At 44.7% G+C, this 22,210-nt stretch overlaps 1 protein-coding gene across 3 annotated transcripts in view; it reads left to right on the top strand.

The window, feature by feature from the left end:
- DNAH17 (dynein axonemal heavy chain 17) overlaps positions 1–22,210 on the top strand; it is a 12,633,448-nt gene that overhangs the window by 2,003,496 nt on the left and 10,607,742 nt on the right. For all 3 annotated transcript variants that reach the window (XM_078653923.1, XM_078653924.1, XM_078653922.1), the window contains exon 13: positions 4,096–4,291. In XM_078653923.1, coding sequence (XP_078510049.1) covers positions 4,096–4,291 — 196 coding nt within the window. The remainder of the gene's footprint in view (positions 1–4,095; positions 4,292–22,210) is intronic.

Below are 22,210 nucleotides of genomic sequence, written 5' to 3'. Positions count from 1 at the left end.
CTGATACTCTCTCTCTGGTGGCTCTTGAAGCTGTCCTGATGTGCTCAGAATACCCAAAGAAGTGCTTAATTTGTATTAAAAAAAGATAAGTGTAGCGTCCCGAAGTTTTCATTATTAGGTCTTGTTTAGACAGCGCATGCATTGTTGCTTTGAGACCTTTTTGTTTTCTAACTAAAGGTCACCTATTGGTTTCATACTCTCATTTGCTTCCTTGTTATTGGTCAGATGCCATAGGCTTCCTTCCTCTTTGAATGTTTGTCCATCCCCTGGAGCATGGACGCACTACTTGTGTCCTCCCACTGCAAATCTTTCAGGTGCTACTTTTTCCTTTGCGTTAAATCACTTTATCAGAGTGCCTCTTTGTCAACTAGTTCCCTCATTTACTTCTCCCCCCTCTGTTTTCCTCCTGCCCTCCCTCCCTCTCTCCTGCTCTCATCCATGTGGCTGTTTGTTCACTTTGGCATCCATTCGACTGCTGGAACAAGCCACCTCTAGCCCTGCCCTCCCTGCCTTTAGGCACTTTTAAACACAGTGGGCTTTATTTCCTCCACCCCCAACCCTCCACGCCCCCCGTCATGTGTGTCAGCCCGGGCTGAGACAGTCCCGGGCACATACAGCCACACCAGAGTACTTCACAGGTCTTTTTTTACATTGTGTGCCCCCTGCAGTCTCTGCATTCCTTGAAAGGCTCTTCTGCCCCCCACTGCACTCGTCTGCCCGACCCACTTGTTTCTGCTTGTCACTATAAACACGTTACCATTGTGTGACCGACATATGTTGATTATTGGGATAATATATACATAACATTCTGAACATTTTAACCATGTCACTTTTAAAATTTGTACGCTTCTAATACCTAAAGATGCCTTAGACATTATGCCACTATGAGATTAGGGATCCACTGCAATTGAGCATCACACTGCACTTAGAATGAGCCCATTCTTGGACTCGAATGGGTGCGTCCGGAGGCCGTTTCTCTAATGCAGGCTGCCACGCCCACATGCTGTAACAAACTAATGCCAGCCCACTGGCTGACGTCACATATTGATGTGCAAACACACGGCCGCCCTCTCCTCTTGCCGATAACTGTATTTAGTCCCTATTGGACAGGGGGCTGAGTAACATACAGAGCTCAGAGCACCAACACACAACCACACATACACACAACCACACACAACCACACAACCACACACACAACCAACCACAAACACAACACACACAACCACACATCCACACAACCACAACCACATAACCACAAACACACACACAACCACACAACCACACACACAACCACACATACACAACCACACACACACAACCAAAACCACACACAACCACACACACACAACCACAAGCACACACACACAACCAAACACACAACCACACACACACAACCACACACACACACAACCGCACCGAACCACACAACCACACACACAACCACACCATCAGTGCACACTTTCACCAGGCACAAACACCACCACCCATCGGTGCACGCTTTCACTGGGCACAAATACCACCAGCCGTCAGTGCACGCTTCCACCAGGCACACACCACCAGCCGTCAGTGCATGCTTCCACCAGGCACACACCACCAGCCGTCAGTGCACGCTTCCACCAGGCACACACGCCACCAGCCATCAGTGCACGCTTCCACCAGGCACACACACCGCCAGCCGTCAGTGCACGCTTCCACCAGGCACACACACTACCAACCGGCAGTGCACACTTCCACCAGGCACACACACCACCAGCCATCAGTGCACAATTTCTACAGGCACACACACCACTAGCCATCAGTGCACACATCAATTGTTAACGCATCCACAATTAACTTTTGTAGCAATTGCAGTATGGCGCACTTTACTTTTAAACATATTCATCTAAAGCGCAGCATGCCACCATTGCTACAAAAATAAATACACATTTTTTGGCCTACAATTTATAGACTTTTGTTGCAATTGGTGTTGCAATATTTAGCAATGCCAATAGCTCAAACTTAATTAATGCGAGACCTATTGCATTGCAAATGCTTCTTAGTCTTGTATATAGGAGGAAGGTGCGTAATATTGTGCATTTACTTGTTTCTTATATTTAGTTATCACTGTAGTCACCTTGCTTATGTTTAAAGGTGCACCATGGTGATAGAACCTGGTGTGGTGATGCTACTGCAGATTCCTGTCAGTTGCATCTGACATTGGCTGCTGGATGGATGGGATCACTTTTTTACTGGAATAAACTTATAGTACAGTTTTACTACTTGGAGCCTCCTTATGGTCATTTTAACCTGCATTTTACAGTCAAACTCCTACTTGACTTTTGTTACAAATCCCGGTCATCGATTGGATGAGTATGGTTTCCTTTAAACATTATTCCCTGTTATGTTCTTAGGAAGGCGCACTCAATGAAATCCAACAAACGTTCTTTTAGTCCAAATTATACTCTTTATTTCGGTAATGTTTACCAAGAACTTCAAACAGCCAACGCGTTTTGTTCCGTCAGGGCTCTAATTACTTAATGCCTAGTCGTTGTGGAAACCGAATAAGGTAAATTCAACGAAATGAAAATGATGACCAATAAAGTAAATGAATCGTCATCACCGTATCACTTATTGCTCTTGATGGAAAGTAGTAGAAGAGGCGTTGGTACACACTCCAGGTCAAAAAGGACTAATAAAGAAGACTCAGTACAGGAGAATTCTGCTTGTAGTAAAATGCAAACTCGAGCAATAGCAAATCCATAGATATATGGAAAAGGAGAAGCTTCAATAGGACCCCTCTGGTACAGCACGAACTCGATCAAGTGTAGCAAACCCCGGCATAGTAACTGGAAGACCTCTCCTGTTAGATGGGTTATACTGTAGGAACCTTTTCCCCTCAATCCTTGCCAGCCTGTCCATGTGACGGAGTGTATCCTCAATCAAACTCACAGTTTATTTTTTTCTGTATATTTTATGAGAATTACCACAAAACTTTTATTCTACCCCTTATGCAGAAATATAAATTCGAGCAGTGCCACCCATGATTGTATTTCCTACAAATGTAGCCTGACCATTTTGTTTGCAAGTGTGTAGCGTCCTGTCTTTGTCTCTCATTGAAATCTAGGAGATTACACCAGTAATCAGGAATAATAGATCCTATGCCGTCTATGTTGATTGTAATTTAATGTCTTTTAACATGTTTAAATGTTATTTCTTTTAAGATATTTATATGACATTTTGCTAAATTATGTCTTTTGATATTTCTCTGTACTTTTATGATCTATGTGTTTTTTAGATCGAATAAAGTGATTGACTGACTAACATAGCAGAAGTTTGTCGCATACATTTCTGACTGTTATTTCTCAAGCCCTTGGATTACATCAAGAGCACAACAAAATTCATTTACAGGCCAGCAGGCCTTTGTACATTCTGCAGGCTTCCTATTGTGTCACATAATGGAACCTGAAAGAAGATGGATTCCATACTGGTATTTTGCTGCTACTCCGTCCATTTAGCTCTCTTGCTGTGGGACACAGGGTAAAATACTATATACCCCCTGACCATCACTATTGGAAAAATATTCTCGCATTTCATCTTGGCAGCCAGGGTAGCCCTAGAACAGATGTGAAAGCAACGAGGAGCCTTAACATTAACCAATGGTGGGTGAAGACATTGTTTATTTATACAATACGAAAGATACCAGTGACTGTCCAGAACAGAATATATAAGTTTGACAGGGTATAACTCCCAATTATCAATCTTGAAGTGGATCTCAGGTGCTGGGAGGAAACCCAGCTGTAATTTCAGACATACTGAACTTCTCCTACTTATGTTACATATCCCCTATACCTGTGTGTGTTAAAATTGATGCTTATCACCTTACATGTGGAGTATAGTACCCCTGATGTAACAACATAACAATGTAAATGTTCTCTCACTATGACTGCAATGTACTAACCTCACATGTGAAGACCTGGAAATTATTAGATTTGTGCATGTATGGATATATAATAATGCATAAAACGCTAAACTCGATTTTAAATTTGTAAACTCCTAGCTGACAGGGATTAGAGATGTTTTCTGATAGGCTTTTTTGTGTTCTGTCACTTTAATTAGTGTCATGTCTGGTGATGAGGCTAAACTGGTATTCAACAAATATGAAGAAATGATGGTGTTGCTGCAAAAGTACAGTGAGAATACTTATTCTAAGTGGACGGACCACGTTGATGAAGAAAGTCGCTTTAACCTACAGCAGCCTATTATTGTGAGAGATCCAAAGACTCAACTTCTAAGCGTTAACTTTAACAAAGAGGTCAGTATCTGAAACAGGTGGCCTCCCTTACTTAGATGAACTTGCTGATTTGTACAGATTATTGATAATTAATTGTAGCTAAATGTCTTGTGAGCTGGTATTAAGGTCTAGCATTCTTTACTGCCAATTCAATCCAATCCCTACAATCCTGCAACTGGTATTTCCTAGCATTGGTAACTCGACAGCTAAGGCCTTAATACTTTGAGAGCTAGGGGTAAGATGGACATTTTTTTCAGAGGATAATGGTATAGGGTTTTGAAATTTAGCAGCTCTTCGTGTGAAAGTTACCTGTTAACAGTGCAGCCACTCCCTGCTCACCAATCTCTGATTTCAAAGCAAACCCCTACTGGTTCACTGCCAACGGGTCCTCCCTCTGCACCAGTTGGGCCTTTTAGATCCACAGATGGAGCCAGACCAGCATAAGTGGTGCTTTCTCGAATTTCCCTGATGCTGGTCCCATTGTTGATGCTCCCAACGCGCTCCAGCAGGACTGTCCCCATTCTGATCTCTGACTCCGACACAGAGTTGGAGGGGCACCCTCCAACGCAGACTCCGGCACCCACTGGAGCTTTTCCCCCCAGGCTGGAGCCTGAGAACTACTATTATGGGCTAGGACTTGGGGAAGATTGATCGGGGCCACTGAACCCTGAAGAATATCGGACCCTGGACCCAAATATGGACTGGTGTGAGGAATTGGCGGATGACAGTGGACTGGGCTCCTCCTATTGTGATTACAGAGTAGGGTGCGACATTTGCTATGGTGGTGAGAGGGTGACCCAGGTCCTTGACCTTCAGTTGCCCTCTGTAGCTGTACATATTAACGTCCTGACAGAGGTGCTTTAACCGGGCTCACCCCTTCAGAACTGCTACTCCCATTTAATGACACCCCTATGGATGTCCTGCTAGGGGCATGGTCCAAACCCCACTGAGGACAGGACAATTACCCGCTACCAGTGCCCCATCCCAGGTGACCCCTCTTTCCTCACACAATCCCAGAGAGTTTGGTAGTCCAAACCTCCACATCCTGAGTAAATCCTGGTACATTTTCTACCTCCACACTGGATAGGGAATCCAAAAGGCTGGACACATTGGTGTGACAGTGATGAAGGCATAGGGGTTCCAGACCCTAGCCCCTACCCTGGACTAATGCATCACTGGATGCGTTTTTACTTTTTCCACAGTCTAACTGGGATGCCTGTCCCTTTAAGGCTCCTACTACCTTCCCGGGAGAAGTTGGGCATGGCCTATGGCCTCTGAAGATGGAGCCCTTTCTTCACAGCTACTCAATGAAGAGGGAGAAACGACTCCGCAACAGGAATTACACGTCACCATCAAAAAAGCCCCATTTGTGGAGAGGACGGACCCGACAGCGGGAACAAGCAGAGAAGCAGTTCAAGCGATGCAAGACAACATCCCTTGGAGGAACTGCATGGAGACAGAGGCCGGAGAAACAAGTGCTGAAGATGGAAAAACACCAGGAGGTAACCATTACCATGAACCCCCCGCCACATACCTGGAGGAGCACTGCTAGCCCAGGTAGGTAGGGGGCAGATGTATCATCCGTTTTTTTTGTCGCAAACGCTGCGATTCGGAAAATAGCAGCGTTTGCGACCAAAACAACGGCTTTTGGAATGTATCATGCAAAAAGCCTCGCAATATTAAGGAATCGCAAATTTAGCGATTCCTTAACATTGCGAGGCTTTTAAGAAATGGCAAATTGCGATTTCTTATTTGAAATGTATGAAGCATTTCAGTGTTGCGATTTTTGACTAAGAATTCGCAAATTACCACTAACTTGTAGTTGTTGGTAATTGCCGAATTCTTTTCAAAATGCACTTTTTTAAAATTCTAAAGGTGCCATATGACGCTCATACATGCCCTTAGGGCATGTATGTGCGCCATATGCGCACACATGTCACATTCAGGGGTGCAGCAGGGTGTACTTAAGACACCCTTGCACCCTTGAAATTATTCTCAATTTGCGATTAGCAAATTGCTAATCGCAAATTGAGAATAATTTCACATTCATTCCTATGGGCCTCCTGGCCCATAGAAATGAATGGGAAATTATTCCTTTATTGCGATTATCAATTTGCTAATCGCAATTAAGGAATGTTAAGAAATCGCTAAAAAATAGCGAATTTCTACATACATACCATTTTGCACTTCTCAAATAGCGATTCCTTATGAATCGCTATTTGAGAATCGCAAAATGATATCTTGATACATCTGCCCCTAGGTGTTTACTGGGGAGAAGCGGGGTTTGTGAAATGACTAATAGAGAGAGCGCAAGGGCTGGGAGCCTAGAGAGGTCACCAGTTTAAACAGTTTATGCTGTTTATAAGAGTACGCCAGCTGTAAGTGGAAGCCAGCGAGTAATTGAGCAATTCTTTTTCATGACTTAAGCTTTTGTTTTTCTGAGTTTCTGTTGATGCCTATATTTATCAGGACCTAGTAATGCATAACTAGGTTGAAAAATAACATTATTAGAATGTAATTGACACACATGGTGGTGGGACATGCATATTGGATACAAAGTGGTGCTCTCCTTCACAAACTCATCAAGTGGCGGATAATGTGGGCATTAGGCCACTTGATAGAAGATGGAAAACATTGTGCATCTACTCCGGGAGGGTCAGCACAAGCTGGAATGGGTCCTCATGACCAAAATGAAGGCAGGTCAAACCCAAATGGTTGCAGCAATGGGTCAAGTGCTGGGACCTGCTATGCTGGGTGCTATGGTTCCCCTACAGAAATATTTATCTGGAGAAGATCCAGTGATTTTCTTTCATAATTTCAAAGAGGCTGCTTGAGCCAGTACCTGGCTACAGGATAGATGGCTCTTCTATTTGGCCACCTTATTAACTGGGGAAGCACAAAACGCATACCCAATTGCTAACAGGTATGGCACATCAACCTGTGCTGAAGTCAAGAAAGTCATCATGGACCGTCTATGTGTAGATATCGAGACCCACAGGCTAAAATTTTGAAAAGAAAAAGAGGCACGAGGAGATACCCCAAATACATTCTTTTAACAAATGACAGATGCTGCAGATCAGTGACTAAAACTCCTAGAACCCACCAAGGAGGAAATTATGAAAGAAATGTACCCTGAGCAATATCTGGAAGCATTATGATTCCAAACTCAGAAGTGGCTAAGACAGCATGCAGGATTAACATTAGTACATTCAGTAGAAATGGCTACTACATTTGCGTTTGCTCAATCTCGAGGATGTCCCCTAGTCTTTGAGAAGGCAGCTAAACCGTTTACCATCTACCAATCACACATTTGAAAGAAAACAGAACAAGACTTCCACGGCACCTCCAAATATGTCATTTGGGAAACCAGAGCCCATTGTAAATCCAGGACTCCAGTGCTACGAATGTGGGGGGTGGGGGCATATAGCCTGGTTCTGTAAAAAGAGAAAGGAGAAGGTAGAAGAAGAGCCAATGGATATCAGCAATGTACGCCGATCTATCCGTTATGCCCAAGAAATAGGGCCTCAATATTATGTGAGTTTAAAATGTAATGGTATACCAGTCCCCACTTCACTAGCCCCAGGGTGCCGACAGTCAGTGGTTAAAAGTGAGTTGGTACATCCCTCTCAAATTGTCCCAAATAAAAAAGTGGGGATACGTTGTGTACATTGAGACACTAAAATCTATGCCATAGCACAATTAACCCTTACTAAGGCTTCAGGGCAAGAAAGCTCAGTTGAAGTTGGGGTTCTTCCTTGTTTACCTGAAAAAATAATTCTTGGAACAGATAGCCCTTATTTTATCAACTTATTACTTGGAAATCTGACACACGTGAACCAGTCTCAAATCCAAAGAATCAAGGTAAATCCTCCTGTCAACAATACTGTACTTACACCTAAACCATTGGTGTTAGACAAGCGGTTTAGAGTTGCTTAGCTGAATGATAGTCTCTCTTGAATGATTGGCAGAACGCCAAAGTTAATCAGGATTCCCCTAACCCCATTTGCATGCATCCTCTATCGCCTTGCTAAATCTGGGGACACTCCCAATTGTTAGTCCCCCTTGAGTATCAAGTTCAAGCCATTTTGCAGGATTCTTTTTGGCCTGGAATATATGTTCAAACCATGCAATATTGCCATGAATGTGCCACATGTAAAAGGAAAAACCGTACCAACCTCTCAAAATGCCCCTACAACCCTTACCGATTATAGAGAAACCCTTTGCTGGAATAGGGATGACTTTAATAGAGCCTTTACTGCGCTCCACAAAAGGTTTACAGTACATGTTAATCATAGTTGACTATGCTACATGATATCCTGAAGCCATTTCCCTTAAGAGCTACTATCTCTTGTAAAGTCATTGCTCACCACCCTGTAGAGGTGTCTTTACACATGGGATATCCCCAGCAAATCCTTACAGATTAGGGCACACCTTTTGTGTCAAAAATAATGAAGCCAGTATGCAAGTGGTTGGACATTACACATGTGTACCATCCCCAGACAGACGGTCTTGTTGAGATATATAATGGAAGTCTCAAGTTAACTCTAAAGAAGATGTTGTTTGGGGTTGGGAAAACTTGGGACCAGTTGCTATCCCTTGCTCTTTTTATATTACGGAGTCAAGTATAAAGTAGCTTAGGTGTTTTGTTCTTTCAAACTGCTTTTTAGGGAACAACCACGTGCACTCAAAGGAGGCATGGGAAAGAGATGCAGAAGATGAGGCTAGTTCCCTTCTAGATTATAGTAAGAAGCTAATGTCCCAGATAGGGAAGCTGAGAGTGCTGGCTCACGAAAACATTAGAAAAACGTCAATAGAAACAAAAGATTTTCTATGACAAAGGAAAACGAAGGAGGCAACTTGCGGTTGGAGATTGGGCCCTAGTTCATTTACCTACTTCCAACACAAAAATAAAGAAAGAGTAGCAAGATCCCTATGACATTACTAAAAAAGTAGGAAAAGGTACATATCAGAGGAAAAAAGAACAATTGTATCACATCAACCTCTTAAAAAATGGTTGTGACCTCCCCCAAGACTATTCAAACAGTGATAGCTGTAGGAAAATCAGAAAACTCTTTAGGTAGGACTGACCTCAACAGTGCCCTCTCTGGGTAAGAAAGAAAAGAGCTACTCACAGTATTAACATACTTTTCAGACATATTTTCTGACTTACCTGGAAAAGCCCAGTTAGCCATGTATTCCATACCAACACACAAGAGAGTTGTTATCAAACAACGTCCCTATCGTTTCTTTGAAGCACATAGACTGGCCCTTCAGGCTGAAGTCCCACAAATGCTTGAAATGCCTTGACCAAGAGCGAGTGGTGCGGGCCTATTGCACTCGTCCCGAAACCTGATGGCAGCCTATGCTTTTGTATAGACTTCAGGGCGGTAAATTGGGTTTCTAACTTGCTGAGAATAGGAGAGTTGATCGAGAAACTGGGTGAGGCATACTGTATACTAACCATTCATATTAAAAAAGGGTATTGGCGGGCCCATTTAAATCCTGCCGATCAAGAAAAAACATTCTTCATTTCATCTGATGGTTTTTATCAACTAACTGTCCTGCCATTCGGCATACATGGGGCCCCGCCACCTTCCAAAGACTTATGAATACCCTGCTCATAAAACACCAGGAGTATTCCTCTACCTATCTGGATAATATAGCTGTTTATAGCAAGATACGGTCAGAGCACCTTAAGCACCTTCATTTGATCCTGTCTGAGCTACAACAGGCTCACCTTCATATTAATGCCAAAATGTCAACATTTGCATACCAAAATCTCAAATATTTGGGTTATGTCCTTGTGGAGTATTTATTGAACCCCAAACAGAGAAGATAAAAACTATAACTGAAACACCCTTCCCAAAAACAAAAGAGAATTAAGAGCATTTCTAAGCCTCTTGGGGTATTATAGAAGGTTAATTCCTTCCGTCTCTAAATTGTCTGCTTCTCTCACCGATATGCTCAAGAAAATTGTTTCTCCCTCTATCATTAAACACCTCCCTGTAACCGCCCTTGGAGAATTTCAGAAGTTAAAAACAGCTCATACCACTGCTCCTGTACTGCTTTCCCCTGACTTTAACAAACCATTTATATTACAAATAGATGCTCCAGATGTCGGAATTGGAGCTGCCTTGTCTCAACTGGACACAAAATGCCAGGAAAGACCTCTTTTTTTACATCCGTCAAAAACTGTTCCCTAAAGGAAGGGTGTATCCTACCATAGAAAAGGAGTATTGAGAATCTTTGTTACTACCTGAAGGTAGATCATTTGTACTATATACTGACTAATCAACTCTTACCTGGCTTTACCAGAATACTGAGATGGTTTTTGACTTTGCAGCCCTTCCAATTTGAAGTTTGACATAGAAAGGGCAAGCAGGAAGGGAACGCTGACTCTCTCCCGTTTTCCCATTTTTCCCAATCGGGGAAATCCTAGGGCGAGGGTGTGTGGTGGGGACAAGGGCGCGGTGGTCCCATACCCTGGCCCTTCATCTCTACTAACGCATCACAGGATGCGTTTTTGCTTTTTCTACAGACACGCTGGGAAGCCTGTCCCCTTAAGGCTCTTACAAAGTTTCAAGGAGACTCTGACCTCTGAGGATGGAGCCCTTGTCTTCCCAAATACCCAATTAAGAGGTAGAGATGACTCTAGAATAGGAATTACACGTCACTGTTGGAACAGCTTCACCCTCGGAGAGGACGGACCCAACAGTGTGAACAAGTGGAGAAGCAACTCAAGCGACTCAGGGTGCCATCCCTCGGAGGAATTCCACGGACAAAGAGGCTGGAGGTGCAAGCGCAGAAGATGGGAAAATGCCAGGAGGCCACCGTTAGCTCAAGCCACCTGCCACATTTCGGGAGGAGCGTGGCTAGCCTAGGTATGCGGGCGTTTTCTGGGGAAGTGATGTGATGTGATGTGACATTTATATAGCGCACTATCACTCCAAGGAGCATCTTGGCGCTTTGACTCTTGACCAGCTGAAAGATGGTCTACAGCTGTCCTGTCCATGGAGGTGATGAACTTCACACTAATATTCTGCATGCTGGGTCCGAGAGACTATATCCTGGTCTTAAGAGATTTTCTGAAAGCTTGTTCAGATGAAATCTGACGCAGATGATGGGGGAGTTTGTTCCACACCCTAGCGCCAATCACTGCCAGGGATTTACCTCCCTTAGTAGAGAGCCCAAACTTGGGAACAATGAGCAGGTTGGCTGTAGAGGACCTAAGATTTCGGGAAGGATGATATTGTGCAAAACTTTTGCGAAGGTATATCGGGCCCTGTGAGTGGAAGGCCCTAAAAGTAATGATTAGGACCTTAAACAGAATGTGTTTGTGGATGGGCAGCCAGTGAAGGGCATCCAGTGCAGCAGAGGCAGAAGACTTTCTGGGCCATCTAAGTACCAGGCGGGCGACAGCGTGCTGGACCATCTGGTTGGGGTTGGGGAAACAACTTAACAGGAGAACGTGAGGGTTGGGATCATAGTGGGATCACCAGTTAAAATAGTTTATGGTGTTATAGAAGAGTACGCCAGCTGTAACTGGAAGCCAGCAAGTAATTGACCAATTCCTTTTCAAGACTTAGGCTTTTGTTTTACCAAGTTTCTGTTGATGCCTATATTTATAAGGACCTAGTGAGGCCTAACTAGGTTCTAGGTTGAAAAATAACATTATTAGAACGTAATTGACACACATGGTGGTGGGACATGAATATTAGATAATAAGTGGTGCTCTCCCTCTCAAACTCATTACCCAGATAGCTAGTCTTAAAATAAGAAGAAATGGTTACCTGTGGGTTTGGCTCTTCAATTCGAGGGGCATGCTTCCCCTACAGTGGCCCCGGCCTTCCTGACCTGAGAAAAATAAAAGAGGAAATGGTTCACTATTTGCATTGCGTGAATCTTTACTACAATAAAAAGAAACAGTCTATAAGAAGACTTCAGACTCCAGCTTTTTGTATTTGGGTATTGTTATCAATCACATACCTTAACATTTGCCCTACCTGCGACACTTGGGTAAGAAAATGTTTTTTTCTGTCAGACTGCCATTGCAGTCTGTGAACACCCCATTTCTTTTGGGCCATTACTTCCATGCCCTTTGGGATTCGGTTGTGCAGGTGCTACCTATGGTCCCGGAGGAGGCCCAGACCATACTCTCCCAAACTATGGCTGCAGGGAGAGATGTAGCTAAGTTCACAATCAGATGTGCCCTGGGTATGACCAACTCGCTAAGCAGAACAGTTTCTTTTTCTGTGGCCTTATGGCGTCACTCTTGAATGAGGACAACTGGCTTTTCAGGGGATGTCCAAGCTTCCCTTATGTGCATGCCCTTTGATGGCTCCTGTCTCTTCGGAGACAAGGCAGACTCAGCACTATGGCCGGGTCCTCGGGCCATTGCATGGCCTCCAGCCAACCCCAGTCCGCATTTCGCTCCTTTTATGACTTGCCTAGTCATAATCCCCCACAAGTTTCTCAGCCCCAGTGTGGCAAAGGACGCGGTTGTGAGAAGTTGGCATGATATATGATGCTCACTAATTCTAGTGATCACCTTGTATCAGTCCAAACAACCCTTATGATGATTGGTTGTAAGTCAACCTTATAGACCAGCTATCCTAATGGTAGCATGGACAAAGCAGTCTTAGGCTAAACTCTTTTGGCATGTGAAGCCAGCTGTTTTACCACAATATAACCCTCTGAATACCAGATGAAAGGACACCACACAGGTTGTTATGAAAATAAACAGTATATTTATTATTAACGACACCTCTGAACTCTTTATGAGGTCAGAGGGCTAAGCACATGACAATCTCTTACGAAAAATACGACAAGTTGCACAAAATTACAATGGTGCCCTAGTGGCACGACAAACCATATACTAAGTAAGTGGAATGTGAAAGTCGATAAAAAGAATGGAGCTGTCCAGAGGCTGTAGGATCGATGGGACTACGTTACACTAACTCTAGGTAAGTAATAGGAGGCCCACGGAACGCGTGTGCAGAGTGTGAACTCACACGCGAGATGCGTAACAACGTCTATGGACAGTACAGTTCAAGTTAAAGGTGAGTACGGACAACCCTGACTAGTTATGACAAAAATGACTGTGGAACTAGACACTAGGACAGTTAGACTACCCTTGAGCACCGAAATGCTCTCGTTACCTCACCCACGGGCTGCGGGTGCATAGGTGCCAAAGTGTGTCGGGTTCTCGCGTTGAAGTCAATGGAGCCTGAAAGAAAAGATGCTGCAGGCGACCAGGAGGAAGATGTCCGGTGCGATCCAAGGGTGGATCGGTGAAGAAGAGGACCTGAAAGCAGAGGGGACAGTGTTCAAAGTCACTAGCCAGTGATCGGTGTGGAACCAGGAAGGAACCAGGTGCTGTCGTCGCGATCAGGTGAAGAGTGGACGCTTGACTCTGCAGCCACGTGGACCAGGAGGTGTCTTCGACGACCAGGATGGAGGCACGAGCTGTCCCACGCAGGCTCTCGCTGTCGGCGGTGTCGGATCCGGAATTGGAGTCAACAGGGCTTGGCAAAGGCAACCCACGCGGTGAGTGGAAAAGACGTCTGGTGCGGACTAGGAGAGTCCGGGGTGTCCCTCTTTTGGGAGGGAGCAAGGGCCAGTCTGGAGCAACCAGACCAGCAGCAAAGATTCAAAGGTTCATCGTCTAGGAGGCCACTAGCCAGCCGGCAAGTGACCAGACAAAGCGTCGAGCAGCAGACAAGCAGAAGGGCCCCACGCAGATCTCGTGGAGGCTGGTGGGCTGATCTTCGGTGCAGGAGCTGCTCGGGGCTGGGGATTCTCAGTCCCCAAAGCACTTGGTCGAGTTTACCGTGGGAGTCGTGCTGGAAGCGAAGTGCAGTTTCTTTCAAGATGGCCGGTCCCACGTGTCTCGTCGCACCCACGGATCTCAGCTGCGCTGCAGATGTAGGTTGAGGTCGGAGAGGTCTGGGAATCCGGGTCTCGTCGGGCTCTGAAGTCTGGATCCTGGAAGGAAGACGACAAAGGGAAGCCGCTGGATGCTTGATGGTGCCTGCAGTTGCAGGGTGGACACTCCTTGCCTACAAGGGAGATTTCTTCAGACTTCTATGGAGCAGAACGTCGAAGTCCTGAGTTTCTTCTTGTAGAGTAGTTCAGGATTAATCTAATTTGTAATGGGACCAGCTCCTACTGACTAGGTCCCTCCCCTGGGTGGGACCAGGAAGGGGGGTGGTTACACCCCCTATCCTTTGTCCTGGGAAGCCCCAGCAACTGGTTTGAACCGGTGTATGCACAGGACACCTTGTGCGTCCCAGGAATGTCTCATTCCTTTCAGGCCTTTCCTACCCAATACACAAAATCCTGTCTGGGGTGGTGCTAGCACCTCCCAAGGCAGGAAACCCTTTGTCCAAGCCGCCCTCGCTGGAAGGACTCCCAGCAGCAGGAGGTCAGACTTGTGTCTGTGGTGGCAGCATCCATTTTGTGATGCTGAGGCTCGAGTTAACTCTAACCGGGGTACACAGTTACATACATGTCGTGTCCCTCTAGAAGGGTGGAATGCTACCCACGTCGCCAGAATTGGCGAGGGGGTAGTATTCCACATCGTATGACACCTTACTCGACATGTTTTGATAATGTTATACCAGAGTTAGCATTTAACCGCGAGGTTGATAATGCACTTAAGAGTATATGGTATAGCGTTATCAGGGAAACAGCTAAAGGACTTGGTTCTGAAAGCTGTAGACAGGCTCAGCTCATGCTAGAGCACCATCTCACATAATTCCAAGCACTCTGCCTTCAGGATTGATAAGGCCTGCCATAGGAGTGACTGATAGGAGGATATGTGTCCATTTTTAGGGTTAGATATAGGTATACAATATCTATAGCAAAGGGTGATTACACCACCTTGCCCCAGCTGTCATGCAGCCAGTTGTGTCAGTTTTAGATGGCCAGCCAGGGGTGGCATAATGCTTCAGCCCCTGGTAGGCCCTGGGTACACCTATGCCCTGGATACCTAAGGTATACTGTACAGGGACTGATAAGGTGACTCAGTATCCAGTTAGATATGTACCTAGGGTACATGGAGTCCATTTTAACAGAGAGAGCAGGAAGCCTGGGGTCCTGAATAGCAGGATCCCAGGCCAACTAAGTCAAAAACCAGCAAAACACCAGGCACAAGGACCAGAATTCCTAATTAATTCTAATATTTATAAATTGAGCAATCTTATACATAATACAGGATACAGGGTTCAGGTATAATATGCATTTGAAATAAGTTTGTCTATAAAATAAGGATTCCTTGTCTTTGGCATATTTATGGATGACTGATATATGTGATTTGAATTGTATGTATGTTGTGTAAATGACAGTTCAACTGTGGTTGGTGGGGGTTTGAGTCTGGGTATCCTCAGTGTGTGTATATACAAATGTATGACGTTACAACGCATACATTTACAATGCATGCCTTTACAACGCAGTTTTTACATCGCAACGTCTTTTACAAGGCATTCTTTTACATAGCATGCCATTACATCGCATTTTCAGAAACTACCTTTACAACACATTCCATTACATCGCATTATACCTTTACAACGTATACCATTACAATTAGGGCTCCTGGTTTTATGGTATTTTTTTTAATTTATTTATTTATTTTTAATTGTTTTTTATTAAGAACAATAATAAGGCATCTGATAGGCAATTCAAAGTAAGAGGCAGCATCAGGACAATTTGTAAAATATTCAAATAACATTGCCCCAAATCCATTGGTACATTCCCTAGCCCCCCACCCACTCCCGTCTAAAATTCAGAATCACTTTCTTCATCCGGCCTTGGTGGATCACACAGATGCCCCCTGTATTCGTTCCAGGCACCCCAAATCTAATCCCATTTTCGGGGACAACCCCGGTGTAGGTATACCACTCTCTCTGCCATCATGGCCGCATCTAAATCCGTGCATCAGTCTCCAGGGGTGTGGAATTTAATAAAATATCCACTTGTCCATGGGGCAGGTTGCTTCATAAATCTACTTGTCCTATAACAAAATCCACTTGTCCCTTTGGTGCCATGTAGTGCTGCCACAAATTATGGCAGCAATCTAATTATATAAGAGCTCTTATATAGCCTCTCTGATTAAGCCAGGGCATATACCATAGTAGTGTTTGAATACTAGTAATCATTTTATGTTGCCACGTTTCCGCAGATCTACATACTGGGACTGAAAATGGTGGTAAGCAGTAGTTCCAGGGTTGGAATGCCCTTTTGAGTCTGTGCAAACCTACTAACTTGCATGTTTTAAGGGTTTTCACCAAATCTTCTCTAATCTCTCCCATACTGAGAAATGTTGGAAATGCACTCCTGAGAGTGGCAGGCGTAAACCTTCTTTCACAGTTGGGGAAAAAGTAGTTGGAGGGAAAATTAACTTTCAAACATCCAGGTTTTCACATGAGCAAATCTATACATGCATATTTGCTCATGCTAAAATGCAGTTTACAAATATTTTGTAGAAGTACAATTTTTTTGCCCTACTAATGTAAATTCTTGTGAATTCACGAAAGCCATATATCAAAGGTGTACTTGTGAGACTTTCTTTAATAATTGGGCCCCTAATTTGGTCTGGCGTTAACCATGACCGTTTGCTCTCTGAATCGCTGGCTTTAGTGTGAGTGACAGCATTCTGCTCTTTCACAAGGATCATATCGGTACACAAAGTAGTTTTGTTCAGTGCCAGTAACTAATGTGGCAGTGTGTGCTTTTTTGAGACCAAAAACAATTTTTGCGTTTGCCAATGTTTGTAATAATGGTGAGGGCCCAGCAGCTCTCACATCAATAAGGTTTTACAAAAGCCATGCCAAAACAAGTCACGCATTGCCAAAACTAAAAAGCTGACCACCAATGTCAGGCCTACTGGCTTTGCAAAGGCTTGTTTATTTTTGTTTCCCATAATCTTATTGAAACTGGTTACACAAATTTTCCAATAAGAATATTTGTGGGAAATACTAACATGTATTAACGCATTTTACTAAATGATGCTGCAAAGAAATGGTACCTGAAATTGTACAGTAGTTTAGCAAAATGTTTTTTTCCCTACTTTCATTTTTTTAGGAAGATTTTATATTGAAAGCAAAGAAACATTAATCTTGCTTTCAAGCTTCTGCAAATGTTTGCATCAAATCAGAGAGCATTCTGTGAGCATCATGTTGCTAAATGTTGAAACCGTGTGTACACATTTTCATACAGGAACCTCTGTCAGTAGTGCAGTCAGAACATACATGTACTTAGAGTGCTCACCCTAATAATAAAGACTTTCAATTAATGAACCATATATACAAGTTTGAACAGCATTAACACATGCACAGAAATATTAACTTAACTACAGGCAGTGCCCTTCCCTGATCCATAGTGTGGTACTGCAAACTGGCAGCCAAAGGGTTTGTGCTGCAGGGGGTTGGGCCTACTTGTCCCAAGGACAAAATACACATTAAAACTTGTAGCCCTTGACCCCAAACAATATGTCCTGGGCGTCGGGCTATAGGAATTCCACATCCCTGAGTCTCTCAACGTGGGCACCTCCTCAGCACCCCAGTATTTGGCGATATTGCGTTTGGCAACCATTATACCCAATGTCATCCAGTCCTGAGCAGGGTGGGTAAGGTCGTTCGGGTACCAGACGTTTAATAAACAACACCGTGGTTAAGGTAAAACAGATGCATTCACTACCTGCGACATCGTCCTCATGACCTTGGTCCAGTATGTAGCGACCCGGGGGCAATGCCATATGGTATGGAAGAATGTTCCCTCCTCCCAACAACCCCTTAGACAAAAACGGTGTGTTGTGCTTCCTATAGTGTGCAGAGTAGTCCTAGTGTAGTACACACGATGGAGTATTTTTAACTGTATCAGGCGGAGCCTAGAAGGTATGGCCACTTCTCCAGTATTAGGGGTGTCTTTCATAGCTTCACATGCTTGAATATTCCCCGTCGTCGAAGTGGGAGTCCCATGGTACATAAAATAGTAGTAAAATATATATATATATATATATATATATATATATATATATATATATATATATATATATATATATATATATATATATATATATATATATATATATATATATATATACACATATACATAAGAAATGTAATACATATAAAATATATAACGTAAAGTTAGAAGTACCATAGAACTGAAAAGGCCCATAGAAGCCTTAAAGGGAGAATTCACTTTAGTAACATATCATAGTCATTATAATAGTCCACATTCCAGCCAATTAAGCAACAGCACCCTCTAGAACCTTCTCCTCAGAAGCTCAAGCCCTCAGATTTTCTACCACACGTCGTGTGAAGGGAGTCTCCCTGAGCTCTGCTCAGTTTCTTCACCTCTTTTGCTCATTTCAACTGTCAAGCTGTCTACAACTAAAAAATCTTTATTTGGACCTTGTTCATCCTGTGGAAAGCTTCGCCTTTTTCATGAAGATCCTCACAGTAAGTGTATTTACTGTCTTTATCCGGACCATGAAGTAAAAAACTGCAAGTTTTGCAGGACCTTCTCCTCAAAGACTTTAAAGGATAGAGAGGCCCGTCTCCTTCTGTGGCTACAGAAGTTGAAGACTTCCGAAGATCCTGTTTCTGACATGGAAAGCGTGTCTTCTTTCCATTCTAAAGCCTCTCTCAAACGTGGGTCAGAGACTGAGATGCCTTCTCCTTTCCTGAAGAGAAAGAAGCTCGTCGACTCTTCTAAAACTGTCTCCCCACGGGATTTGCTAGCCTCCACGCCTACGGGACCTGGTTCTCTGGCGTCACAATCCCAAGCTGTGCCCTCGTCATCTAAAACGGGCGCCAGCTCGTCGACGGGACCGTCGATGCGTCCGTCGACGACTACGAAATCCGTCGACGCTATACCAACGTTGACGACAACATGTTCTATGTCTACGAAGACGACGACGTCTACCTCGTCGTCAACGCTCCCAGAGGTGAGGCCTATTTCCTCAGTTCTCAAGATATCGTCGACGGCCATTAAACCTGCCTCGTTGACGCCCTTGGCTAAGAAGCATTCATCGTCGAAGGCCCCGTCGACGCGTCCATCATCGACGGCCACCTCTTCGTCGACGACCACATCTTCGTCGACGGCCAAGACTTCGTCGACGGCCAAGACCTCGTCGACAGCCAAAACACCATCGACGGCCAAGACCTCGTCGACGGCCAAAACCTCGTCGACGGCTGTACCCTCGTCGATGGTTACCAGTTTGTCGACGGCGACATCCTCGTCAACGGTCCCGTCTACTCCGACGATTCCACCTTTGTCGATGAATGTCTTGTCGACGGCAATATCCATATCGACAACGTCCTCTTTGTCGACGACTCCGTCGACGACACCCAAAGCTATGTCAATGAAGACAAAGGAGAAGATATTATCTCCGTCGACGGTTCCATTGCCATCTACATCTGTTTCCACTGCCACCTCGTCGACGGGACCGTCGACGACACACCATTCACTCGCTACTGCAACTACTTTCACGGTGGTCACAGCTTCAGTGGTCAAACGCCCAGTTCCTTTGAGTCCTATGACTGAAACTCTTCCAACGCAATTATTTGAGTCTGCAGAAGACGATTCTGATGACGGTTCCTATGTGAACGACGTTTTTCGTCCTGCATCCAGTCCATCTGAACTCAATATAAAGTGCCAAGAAGATGATGAAGAGTATGAGGAGGAAGGGTGTGCTCTTTTTCCTGTCCATGATGCTCGCTTTGAGGCACCTCATGAGGAACGAATGACTCAAATACCGTCTTCTTTGGTGACCAACCTGCAGAATATGTTAGATGATTATAATCGCAGGTTCCCTCCATCTGCGCCTACTTCACAAACTCCTCAACCTGCGGCGCCAACACCCATACATGCGGAGCCGCCGCAGTCGCTGGTCCATCTGCAGCCAGATACAGATGATGATGCGGATGTGCACCAGGACACTGATCAGGATGTAGATAACGTCCTCGCGGATTGGGATGATTATAGAGCCCAAACGCTATCTACGCCACCGACTTCGCCTTTGCCTTCCCCGCCGGTGGACATTGGAAGCTTTCATAATTTAATGGTGCGTGCTGCCAAACGTTTCCATTTAACCTTAGAGATGCAGCAAACGGATTGCTTCCTCTATGATTTCAAAGATCAGCCTCTCAAACAAACCCATACCATCCCAATTATTGATTTTATTTGGCAAGAAGGCCTTAAACTTATGGCACAACCAAATTCCATCCCAGCTGTGTTACCACGTCTGGACAAAAAGTACAAGGCGCCTGCAGACTCTCCAACATGCCTTGTTTCACACCCTAAGGCGGACTCCCTTGTAACGCAGGCTGCCCAGAAACGTTTAAAGAATCCGGCCACTCCGCTAACCTAAGAAGGACGCCGGTTGGACTCTATCGGCAAGAAATTTACCACCATGGCTGCCACAACGGTCAGAGCGGCCAACTCCCTGGCCATCGTTGGAAGATATGACCGCCAAATGTGATCAGAGATCGCAGCTTTGATTGACCAGCTCGCAGATTCCGTCCGAACTGAGGCCCAGACGATAGTCCAAGAAGGAGAAAAAATCTCTTCAGAGATTATAGATTGCGCTGTTGACATTTCTTCAACAGGGTTCAGACAACTTGCTGGAGCCGCTGTTTTACGACGCCAGGGCTGGCTCAAATCTACGGCTTTTCGCCCCGAGGTGCAGGCGAGAATTCTTGACTTGCCATACGATGATGATTCCCTTTTTGGCAAGCATGTCGACGAGGCTCTGGAATCCATTAAAAAGGACACAGATACTACTCGTGCCTTAGGAAGCCTCCAGTACAGGAAACGGCCTTTTCGAGGAGCACGTGGCAGAGGCGGCTCTTCAAATTTTCGTGGCTCCTCCCAATATCGCTCCTATGGCGACAACAAGCAAAGATACAGCTACCAATCGCCAAACCGATTCAAGACCTTATCAGAGGAAAAATAATTACAGAGGGGGAAACACCTCCAAAAAGCAGTGACTTCCCCAACAAGTGTTCTCCGACTCTGAAGATTGGAGGTCAAATCTCCCAAAACTTCTTCAATTGGTCTCATATCACCTCGGATCGTTGGGTCCTAGATGTCATCTCGAAAGGACATGTTCTCAAGTTTACAAAATTTCCACCCACCCGTCAACCTTCTGGTCCCCCCCCACCTCATCTAAAAGATCTGTTGGCTCAAGTCAAGATCATGATACAAAAAGGGGCTGTCGAAGTGGTCCCTCGAGCACAACAGGGAAGGGGCTTTTATTCCCGCTTCTTCTTAATCAAGAAAAAATCGGGAGAATGGCGCCCCATTCTGGACTTACGAGCCCTCAACAAATTCATCAAGCCACAAACTTTCTGAATGTTGACCCTACTGGAAATTTAGCAATACCTCAATCCCGGAGAGTTCCTCTCCACTATCGACCTCCAAGATGCATATTTTCATGTGCCAATACATCACAAACACAGAAAATATCTTCGCTTCACTGTCGGATTGAAGCACTTCCAGTTCAAGGTGTTGCCTTTCGGCCTGCGATCAGCGCCGAGCGTCTTCAGGAAGATCATGGCTCCGGTCGCAGCTTTCCTTCGCCTGCAAGGCATTAAATTTTACCCTTATCTGGACGATTGTCTAATAAAAGCACAGACACGTCAAACAGCCAGACAGCATACTCAGCTCTGTCTGTCACTTTTTCACACCTTGGGCCTTTCTGTGAAACAGGAAAAGTCTCATCTTCGCTCCTCACAACAGAGAATCTTTCTAGGAGCCTTAATCGATTCTCGTCTGGCACAGGTGTTTGTGTCCCAGGAGCGACAACTTCGCATACTCAAGATGGTCGCTTATCTAAAATCAAAAAAGTCAGTTTCTGTCCGGATCTTGAAATCTTTTCTGGGCATGGCCTCCGCTTGCATACATCTGATCCCATACTGCAGACTTCACATGAGA

Source organism: Lissotriton helveticus, chromosome 7, assembly GCF_964261635.1.
Source record: "Lissotriton helveticus chromosome 7, aLisHel1.1, whole genome shotgun sequence".
Taxonomy (NCBI): Eukaryota; Metazoa; Chordata; class Amphibia; order Caudata; family Salamandridae; genus Lissotriton; species Lissotriton helveticus.
This window is presented reverse-complemented; position numbering and strand designations above follow the sequence as displayed.